Below are 11,062 nucleotides of genomic sequence, written 5' to 3'. Positions count from 1 at the left end.
AATTGCTGTCGAAAACAACACCGATGTCCTTTTCCTCATCACATTCATTTATTTTTTCAATAGCATCATTGACAGTCATCACGTAGTCATATTTGGGATTCTTTTTACCAGAATGCAGAACATTGCACTTTGAAACATTAAAAAATAATTTCCATTTATTTGTCCAATCCTGAAGTAAGTGTATGTCTTTTGCATGACTGAACTGTTTGTTGCTTTATTGTACAGCTTTGTATCATCCGCAAATATCTTCACTATACCACTAACCACATCTGGTAAGTCATTTATAAACACTGTAAATAGAACCGGCCCCAAAACGCTGCCCTGTGGAATTCCGCTGAGAACTGCTGCTTGGTTCGATGTTGCCTGTCCAACTCGTACCCTCTGGGACCGGCCACTCAGGAATGACCGAATCCAGGAAAGGACGCTGGAACTAAGCCCATACGAAGCAAGCTTTAGGAGTAATCTCTCATGCGGCACAGTATCGAAAGCCTTCTTAAAGTCACAGTAAATAATATCTATGGCTTCACCTTCATCAACAAATTTTGTGAGGTCTTCCATGACCTCTATGAGTTGAGTGACACAAGAACGTCTTTTTCTAAAACCATGCTGACAGTCAGCATATAAATTATTGTCTGTGAGGTAAGACACTATAGAATCCCGAACAAGAGACTCCAATACCTTGCATGTTACACAGGTTAAGCTTACTGGTCTGTAGTTACCTGGTTCTGACTTAGTACCCTTTTTGAAAATAGCGGTTACCTCCGCTGTTTTCCAATCACCTGGTATATTTCCAGATTCCAAAGATTTGTTGAACAGCAAGCATAATGGGATAGATAGTTCATCACACAACTCCTTAAGTACCTTTGATGGGATTAGATCAGGCCCTTGGGCTTTATTTTCATCCAACTCTTTCAGTTTCTTTTTAACTGCTAAGGGTGTCACTCTCATCTCAGATAAGGATGCCCCATCTGAATAGCAGCCTTCCGTCATAGTCGGGATGTCTGACACGTCCTCGCGTGTAAAAACGCTAGAAAAATACTCATTTAAGGTTTCTGCCTTACCCATATCGTCAACCACAAAGGAACCATCCACCTTTTTCAAAGTGCTTATACCTGTAGAAGTCTTCATTCTCTCCTGGACGTACTTCCAAAACATCTTAGGGTTTATCTTCCCTTCTTTTGCAATCTGTTTTTCGTATTCCTTACGGGATTTTTTCAGGTCTTTTGTACAAGTATTTCTTATCTTAATGTATCTTAGGTAGTCATGTCCGGACTTTGAACATAAATATCTCTTATAACTTAAGCGCTATGCTTTTTCTTTATCTGCCTCATGGCTTTATTATCCAACCACTTAGGTTTCATATTTTTTTTATGTGTTTTCTTTACCTTAGGAATACACTTTTCCATACCATCATGCAGTCTGCTGATCAAGTGATGGGGTTTATGTCGACCAAAAGAGTGGGATTCCCTGTAGGTGGATTTCCTGTAGGGGGAATCTTACAGGGTGGAGTTTTTCAATAAAACTTGCAAACCATACTCGTCGAATTGCTAAGAAATTTAAAAAAAAAGACAGAAAGTCGCTAAGCATCACGCGGCTTTCAGCGATATCAGCGAAACGCTACAGGAACTACACTATGCGGTATTCCCTGTATACATACAGGGTTAGCCCTAACCCTTCAGGAAATCAACCTACAGGGAATCCCACTCTTTTGGTCGACACAGACCCCATCAGCTAAATTTGCAGACATGATGAACAGAAAATCTGCAAAAAAGCATGGTCTTAAAAGGGGGGGAGTCTTAAATAGGGGGGGGGGGGGGGGGGCTTTGAAGGGGGTTTCCACTGTATAAGCATTTGCTTTTCTTGTTATATAACGCACAGCCAGTCAAGATGAACGGAGGGGGAGGAGCGGAGAGACTGCGGTCAGACAACAAGTGTCTCAAGCTGGACCCAGCAGCCAGCAGGCAGTGGAACTCCATCCGCAGAGCCGAGCGTCTCGCCACCGACACTGATGTTGCCCGGCTCCTTCTGTCTCTGTGAGTGACGCTTCATTAAGTGCAGTCGAGCCAGTCCCCCCACCTCCTCCTCCTACTGAGTCCTGGTCCTACACCACACTTGTGTCTTGCAGACCTGTTTACACTACACATTGAGCGTAGTAAACTACGAAATTGAATGATATACTACGCAACTACGCAAGTCTGTCGTTTTCTACGCAAACGGTAATTAAAAAAAAAAAAAAAAAAAAAAATTTCTTTTTTTCTTTTCGTCTTTACACCTGTTCCTTGTCCCGTTGTGCTCTCACACCGCCCCGTCCCTGCATGCAAACGGTATTGTTTCGGCTACGCATATCACAATCCGTAATTTTCTTCATCTCCCTTGACCGATCCATTTTCCAATCCATGTTTTCGGCCAGCAGTCGTATGCTGCGTGCAGTGCGTAAAGCGCCCACGGGCGTTGCGTTGTAGCTTGTTAATGCCGAATAGGCTTCTCCAAGCAAATGCCGGGCACAACTGAAAGCGTTACTGCCAAACCATGCGGGCGTTTCGACACAATGGCTGAACGCAGAGCACACGAAAGTGAAGATGAGAACTGTGAAGAAAATGACTCCGAAAGGCCACCGACCAAAAAGAAAAAGACGAGCAATGCGCCGAACCAAGTCTTTCTGCCAAAATATCATCAGGACTACCCGTGCCTTGTCTTCGCGGAAAGGAAAACATCATGCTCATTGCACTGTCTGCAATTCCCATTTTTCCGTCAGTCAATCAATACATGTGGTAAAAAGTAGCAATCATTGTTCTTGTTGTTGTGATAGGTCGACGAGAAATTCTACACATTCAATTACAAAACTACACATTTGCCTCATTTTGCTCCCAGAAAATACACATGCAATGTTTTAGGGGTAAACAGGTCTGGTCTTGTCTTTAAAGGGGGTTCCACAGCCGTATCCTGCTGAATGGTTTTGCTGCAGTTACTCTTTATATATAATATATATTGATCAGTCTCTGTTTTTCACTGCACTTCTTTTTTCTTCTTCTGCGTTACCCTTGTTGAATCATATTATTGAATGATGCGTTACCCTTGTTGAATCATATTATTGAATGATGCGTTACCCTTGTTGAATCATATCATTGAATGATGCGTTACCCTTGTTGAATCATATCATTGAATGATGCGTTACCCTTGTTGAATCATATCATTGAATGATGCGTTACCCTTGTTGAATCATATCATTGAATGATGCGTTACCCTTGTTGAATCATATCATTGAATGATGCGTTACCCTTGTTGAATCATCATTGAATGATGCCAAAGCGGTGTTGTTTTTTCTGCACAAAAGAGAACATACTGCAGACAAATTTGTTTTCAGTGGAATAATAATGGATTATTTTTCAACAGTGGTTTTTCCTCAGCAATTTTCACATTTACTTTTTCCTCAGATTGATGTTTTGTAGTGTTTAGTTGTTGTTTTTTCTGTGGGAAAAAAACCAAACAATTAAATCCCAAAACCTTATGCTCTTGTAAAAAAAAAAAAGTGTTCAACACATTCTGAGAACTGGCATAAAATGTGTTTAGCTAGCGGGCAGATAATTTGATTTAATTTGTAAAGCCACAGGATGTTGTGCTGTTTGGTTGTATGCGTATAAAATAACACTGCCCCACTCTGTTTGGTTGTATGCGTATAAAATAACACTGCCCCACCCCCCCCCCCCCCCACCCCCTCGAAGACAAGGCCAAAACAATTTTCGGATGGTAGCTTGGGTACGTTTTTTTTTTTTTTTTACTCCCATGAGGTGGTCTTAAAAGAGGGATGTGTGGGTGGATGTGTGTGGGGGGGATGTGTGGGGGGGGGGGATAAGTGGGTGGGGGGGGGGTGTGTGTGTGGGGGGGGTTCCACAGTAATAAATAAGTGTAATGAAACATGACGAAGAGGAGTCATGTAGAGCATTAGCTTGTTATTGTACTAGTTTGTACATTATTTACTCCAGCACATATGCCTTGTATTGGCCTGAAATTGTGCAACTTATGTCCTGTGGATTTCAGAGAAGAATAATTGTTCTTTTAAAGTGGGGGGTTAAAAAAGTGTATGAGTGGATGGAGAGGATAAAATAGGGTCAGTCAGGAAAATCGAAGCATTGAATTATTTTTTTTTTTTTAGATATAAATATAAATATCTGAAACGCCAAAGAAGAAGAAGATATAAATTTTCCTGAACTTTTTTGTGAAGTGTTGGCCTGTTGAGGCTCAGCTGGTGTCATAAATGTTGTCTGTACTTTTTCACTGTCAGGTACCGGGGCCCAGGGTGTGAAGACGTGTGTCTGCGCTGCAGTGCGTCATTACCCCGGGTGTGCACCCACTGCCACAGTCACCAGCCACTTGGGCCGTCAGCAGACAGTGAGAACAATCCACTCCCAGTCCGGGAGTCAGGAACACAACATAACAGAGACAACAATCCACTCCCAGTCAGGGGGTCAGGAACACAACATAACAGAGACAACAACGTGTCAGTAGCTAGAACAAGATCAGGGTTGATGCTAGCACCCTCGGGCCCTGAGGCCAAGAAGAGCAAGAGAACAAGCGACAGTGTTGGTCGTAGGACTCTGCAAGTCAGACTAAAGAGATGCGATTCCCTCCTTGATGCCAATGGCACTGCAAGCATCACGCCACAAGCAGGCTCTCTGGGAAGGAAACACAATACGCTCCTTGGTCAGGAGGCTGCACCTGTCACAAAATCACATGTAGACATGCACAGTGCAGTGCTGGGAGACAGCCAAAGCAGGATGTCCTCTGATGTCGGTCAGGACACTGTTTGCTTGTGTGTAAAGACGGAATTTGAGTTTATTGCGAAGGCTGAACAAAACCAGAGCAATAGTTTTGACACCCACATGGGACAAGATACCAAATGTGAAATTGTGAGGCAGGAACCAGCTTCTGAAGATAAGAAGGAGAACTGGGCATTGGAAGGCACGCTGCAAGCTGCACTGTTCTCAGACATAATAGAACCAGAGTCAGAGGAAATTTCTGTGCCACAGACACCAACTGGAAATGCAGATAGACTGTCTGATTCAAAGTCTTACTTAAAGCAAAATGAAGCTTTAAAACAGAGCAAAGGTCCGACAACAACAAACAGTAGCTCTACCAGTACCAGTACCAGTACCAGTACATGGAAAGACAGGAGACAAGATAGCTCACTGACATTCAGCATACACCGCACTGAATCAAGTATTGCAGAGAACACATTGTCATCGAGCCAAGAACACACAGAGCAAGACACGAATCTGAAATTATCAGAAGGCAGCGGAGTTGAAGTATCTCACGCAGAACAAGACGAAAATCTGACACCAACTGAAGGCAGCGGAGTTGAAGTATCTCACGCAGAACAAGACGCAAATCTGACACCAACTGAAGGCAGCGGAGTTGAAGTATCTCACGCAGAACAAGACGCAAATCTGACATCAACTGAAGGCAGTGGAGTTGAAGTATCTCACGCAGAACAAGACGCAAATCTGACACCAACGGAAGGCAGCGGAGTTGAAGTATCTCACACAGAACAAGACGCAAATCTGACACCAACTGAAGGCAGCGGAGTTGAAGTATCTCACGCAGAACAAGACGCAAATCTGGAACATTCCAAAAGCAACGGGTTTGATGTATCTCACCGCAGGGGGCGGAGTCAGAGGGGGAGGAGTCAGAGGGGGGCCCCTGTCAGTTATGCAGACTGTGACAGTGAGTCTTCGTCCAGTAGCTGGGGGACTGGTCACAGTGATGTGGACACGGACACAGACATGCAATCAACAGAAGACGAACAATCCCCACAGCAATCGCTTTTAGCATGCAGGCCAGATACCTCACAGTGTGAACAAGATCAACTGGCTCTCTCCCACACAGGACAGACTGATGCGTTCCAAGCTCACCATAAATCAGCCCAGCAGCATCTTGAGAAGAAAGCAGACATGGCAGCTCCCCATGTGACTGACACTGACCGAGAACAACATGTTGGGAACAGTTCAGTCGTGTCGAGTCCTCTGAGAGAGAGTGGTACCAGCGGACAGGCGCCAGTTATAGAGAGGGTGTCGTCCGCTCTGAATGAAGTCACGAGTCCTCTGAGAGAGAGTGGTACCAGCGGGCAGGCGCCAGTTATAGAGATGATGTCGTCCGCTCTGAATGAAGTCACGAGTCCTCTGAGAGAGAGTGGTACCAGCGGGCAGGCGCCAGTTATAGAGATGATGTCGTCCGCTCTGAATGAAGTCACGAGTACTGAAGTTCACCAACATATTCAACGCACAAAAACACTCCTGTCAGCTCCTCTCAGCAAGAAGGGTAAGAGAGGGCAGGAGTCAGCTATTGAGACGATGAAGTCTACTGTACAGAAAGGGTTGCATACAGAAGAACAGCAACCTGTTCAGTATTTGTATGATACAGTCACACCAACTTCTCTTGAAGAGATTGATGACACAGAGCAGCAGCAGCCAGTCAACGAGGGAGAGAGCCAATCTCCCCTGCCGTCTCTCCAGATTGCGGCACAAGATCCCTTGGAGTGTGAACCTCAGGCAACAGCAAGCAGCCAAGGTTGCCAGGCAACAGATGAAAGGGCTGGAAAGTGCAAATCACCAACAGTACTGCCTACCAAACCTTCCAAACCCCGACCGCGCAAGCAAAAAGCAAAAGGATCACCATCTCATCAAGCGAAAGGGAACGAGCCAGCTGCGAGTGACTCATATTTCAAAAAATGCCCCAAATGTTGTGTTTCGCTTAGAAGTAAAGAGGCCGCCTATCACCACATCTCCACGCAGGCCCTTTGCACCCAGTGTAGAGCCATGCTGACCTCATTGTGTGACATCACGAAGCACAAACAACGTCACGCCAAGGAAGATCCCAAAACAAAAGGTTGCCGGGTTCGGTATTTATGTAACTTTTGCTCTAAAACATACAAAGAAGTTAACATATCATTTTTTGAGCACAGAAAACGTCACCTGCAAATCACTGGTTTCTACACCAGCGAGCAGGAAGACTCACAGCATGCAGCAGGGGAAGAGACCATGACTTCCAGACACGGAGCCAGGTGTGAGCAGTGTGGAGTGAGCTGTGAAGCAGAAGAGAACATTGACGGTGCAAAAAGAGATGTGACTGAGAACACAAAGTGTCGTAAATGTAGAAAAATGTGCCCAACATGTTTGCTGTGCATGACCAAGGGAAGTGACCTTGCAACGCACCAGGACACCAAGATTGTAGGTCGGTGTACTGAGTGCAACTCACTGCACACCTCGCTGTGTCAAATCAGAAGTCATACACGAACGCACGAACACGAAATGGAAGCGAAAAAAAAGGGGCTCATGCGTTATTTGTGTAACGTGTGTGACAGAGAATACATGGGTTGGAAATCTCTGAGAAACCACCGAAAGAGTCACGCTGCTGAGAGATCTCACCGGTGCGATCAGTGTCCAAAGACATTTTATACACGTGATGGTTTGAACGTGCATTTAAAATGGCATCAGGGACTTGTTCGACCAAAAGAGAAAAAGTACCAGTGTGAAGTCTGTGGCAAACGTTTTGTAACCCCCAGTTTGTTAGAAGGGCACTTGAATCTGCATTCAAGTCAAAGACCTTTTAAATGTGACACGTGTGGAGCAACTGTAACTTCCAAACATAATTTACTGAGGCATAAGAGGATTCACCGTCCTTTGGTGAAACAAACGTATCAGTGTCCCCAGTGCCCTGCATCCTTCACATCCAGTAATAGTCTCTGGATTCATGCATTGAGACACAAGCCTAAACAAGATTTACCTTATGGGTGCTCTCAATGCGGGAAACGCTTCATTGGAAAAGCTCTCTTAGTGACACACATGTACACACACACCGGTGAGAAGCCCTACAGTTGTCAAGATTGTGGCACAAGCTTTGCACGGACATCCAGTCTTGCAGTTCACCGGAGGAATGAGCATACTGATGAGAAGCCGTATGCATGTGACAAATGTGATGCAAAGTTTGCACGGTCAGACTACTTAAGAAAGCACAGTCACACCCATGCAGGAAAGGCCGTACTCCAGTGCAGGGATTGTAAAGGACGTTTCACAGACAAGAAGGCTCTCAACTACCACGTGAGAAAGCATCACAAGGCACAGCCACTCACATAGGGAAAAGGCCGTACTCCAGTGCAGGGATTGTAAAGGACGTTTCACAGACAAGAAGGCTCTCAACTACCACGTGAGAAAGCATCACAAGGCACAGCCACTCACATAGGGAAAAGGCCGTACTCCAGTGCAGGGATTGTAAAGGACGTTTCACAGACAAGAAGGCTCTCAACTACCACGTGAGAAAGCATCACAAGGCACAGCCACACACATAGGGAAAAGGCCGTATTCCAGTGCAGGGATTGTAAAGGACGTTTCACAGACAAGAAGGCTCTCAACTACCACGTGAGAAAGCATCACAAGGCACAGCCACACATATAGGGGAAAGGCCGTACTCCAGTGCAGGGATTGTAAAGGACGTTTTACATGAACATGAAGGCTCTCTACTACTTTGTGAGAAAGCATCACAAGGACCAGGCCGCTAAGTAGACAGTATGGCAGAGAAATGCCTGCGCCTTAAATATGTGCGCGATATAAATTGCATAAAAAAAATTTAAAAAAAAATAAAAATCCCTGCGCTTAGAACTGTACCCACGGAATACGCGCGATATAAGCCTCATAGTGATTGATTGATTGATTGAGAAATAGCTTAGTCAACTTAAGTTAAAGCCAGTTGTCACTACCGGCGTAAGTTCAACCTCCATATAATCATAATGATATTTGACAAGGAATTTATTTACAATGTACCAGAGTCAACTCTGTGCAGACTCTTCACGGTGTCTGGAGACCCATGGGATCCCAAGGTCACAGGACTCTTCACGGTGTCTGGAGACCCATGGGATCCCAAGGTCACAGGACTCTTCACGGTGTCTGGAGACCCATGGGATCCCAAGGTCACAGGACTCTTCACGGTGTCTGGAGACCCATGGGATTCCAAGGTCACAGGACTCTTCACGGTGTCTGGAGACCCATGGGATCCCAAGGTCACAGGACTCTTCACGGTGTCTGGAGACCCATGGGATTCCAAGGTCGCAGGACTCTTCACGGTGTCTGGAGACCCATGGGATCCCAAGGTCACAGGACTCTTCACGGTGTCTGGAGACCCATGGGATTCCAAGGTCACTGGACTCTTCACGGTGTCTGGAGACCCATGGGATCCCAAGGTCACAGGACTCTTCACGGTGTCTGGAGACCCATGGAATCCCAAGGTCACAGAGAAACATGATTACCTACCAGACTCTTCGCGGTGTCTGGAGACCCATGGGATCCCAAGGTCACAGAGAAACATGATTACCTACATGTATGCATGTACGGAAAGGGGGGTAAATTAGGTGGAGCCATGTACAGAAAGGGGGGTAATCAGGTGGAGCCATGTACGGAAAGGGGGGTAAATCAGGTGGAGCCATGCTGTATTGCAGCTCGCTTTTTTCCCAGTGAGAAAGCAGCCCAAATGTACAAAACAATATATATATATACTAAACAAATAGTAAAAGATCAAAATGAATCGCTCCAATTAGCATGTGGGCCGTGCTCTGCTTTTACAAGTAGACTTTGACATTTCTTGTGTTTATCTCCTTGTACAGGTACATGTACACAACAAGTGTGTTTGTGTCTGTCTGTCTGTCTGTCATGCTGTGTGTGTGTGTGTGTGTGTGTGTGTGTGTGTAAAGGAGTGAGTACATACTAACAACGTTTGTGTAGTAAAGTTGATGTCGTAGACTTTGACTGTTTAAGTCTCAGAGCCAGCAGCATTAGTTTGTTTTTTAATTGTTTTATCAATTTTTAATACATTTACAGTTCACTGTTTTTAATGTACATATTGTGTCCAGTAACTTTTACTTCTACCAATAGTACCATGGGTGCTTTTGCAATTATTCAACAAGTCGCGTAAGGCGAAATTACTACATTTAGTCAAGCTGTGGAACTCACAGAATGAAACTGAACGTAGTCCGCCGCTAGTGCAAAAGGCAGTGAAAGTGTCGAGCCTGTTTGGCGCGGTAGCGATTGCGCTGTGCTTCATAGCTCGCTTTACTGTACCTCTCTTCGTTTTAACTTTCTGAGCGTGTTTTTAATCCAAACATATCATATCTATATGTTTTTGGAATCAGGAACCGACAAGGAATAGGATGAAATAGTTTTTAAAACGATTTCGGAAATTTTATTTTGATCATAATTTTTATATTTTTAATAATAATAATAATAATAATGGACATTTATTAATCGCCGTTTCTCACAAGAGCTCACGGCGATTTACATATTAATTTCTGCCGTGTGAGATGGAATTTTTTACACAATATATCACGCATTCACATCGGCCAGCAAACCTCAAGCCTATTAGGGCGAGCATTCACCTTTCACGGCCTTTATTCCAAGTCACACGGGTATTTGGTGGACATTTTTAGCTATGCCTTTTCAATTTTGCCAGGAAAGACCCTTTTGTCAATCGTGGGATCTTTAACGTGCACACCCCAATGTAGTGTACACGAAGGGACCTCGGTTTTTCGTCTCATCCGAAAGACTAGCACTTGAACCCACCACCTAGGTTAGGAAAGGGGGGAGAAAATTGCGGCCTGACCCAGGCCTGAACACGCAACCTCTCGATTCCGAGTGCAAGTGCGTTACCACTCGGCCACCCAGTCCCTAAAACTAATTTTCAGAGCTTGTTTTTAATCCAAATATAAGATATGTATATGTTTTTGGAATCAGAAAATGACGAAGAATAAGATGAAATTGGTTTTGGTTCGTTTAATAAAAATATAATTTTAATTACAAGTTTCCGATTTTTAATGACCAAACTCACTCATTAGTTTTTAAAGGCATATGTACTCGATGACTATACACGCTAATTGCTTTACCAACAGCTGGAGACATGCTAAATTAAGTTCCCTGCAAAATATTGTGGTCTAGGACCCCTTCAATGTTGAGATATGTTAATTTTCATTTTGATCTGGATCGTCCTATTTATAGATTTGGCAACACATGTAACGTTGATGCAA

At 44.4% G+C, this 11,062-nt stretch overlaps 1 protein-coding gene across 1 annotated transcript; it reads left to right on the top strand.

Moving 5' to 3' along the window:
- Nucleotides 1-1,887: 1,887 nt before the first annotated feature.
- Nucleotides 1,888-9,397, top strand: LOC138974449 (uncharacterized). Its single transcript, XM_070347165.1, has 4 exons — nt 1,888-2,033; nt 4,283-6,595; nt 6,959-7,140; nt 8,817-9,397. Exons 1-4 carry the CDS (start codon nt 1,888-1,890, stop codon nt 9,395-9,397), a joined length of 3,222 nt encoding a protein of 1,073 aa, XP_070203266.1.
- The last annotated feature ends 1,665 nt before the right edge of the window (nt 9,398-11,062 follow it).

This window comes from Littorina saxatilis, linkage group LG8, assembly GCF_037325665.1.
Source record: "Littorina saxatilis isolate snail1 linkage group LG8, US_GU_Lsax_2.0, whole genome shotgun sequence".
Taxonomy (NCBI): domain Eukaryota; kingdom Metazoa; phylum Mollusca; class Gastropoda; order Littorinimorpha; family Littorinidae; genus Littorina; species Littorina saxatilis.
The sequence above is the reverse complement of the archived record's forward strand: the minus strand, read 5'-3'. Positions and strand labels throughout refer to the sequence as shown.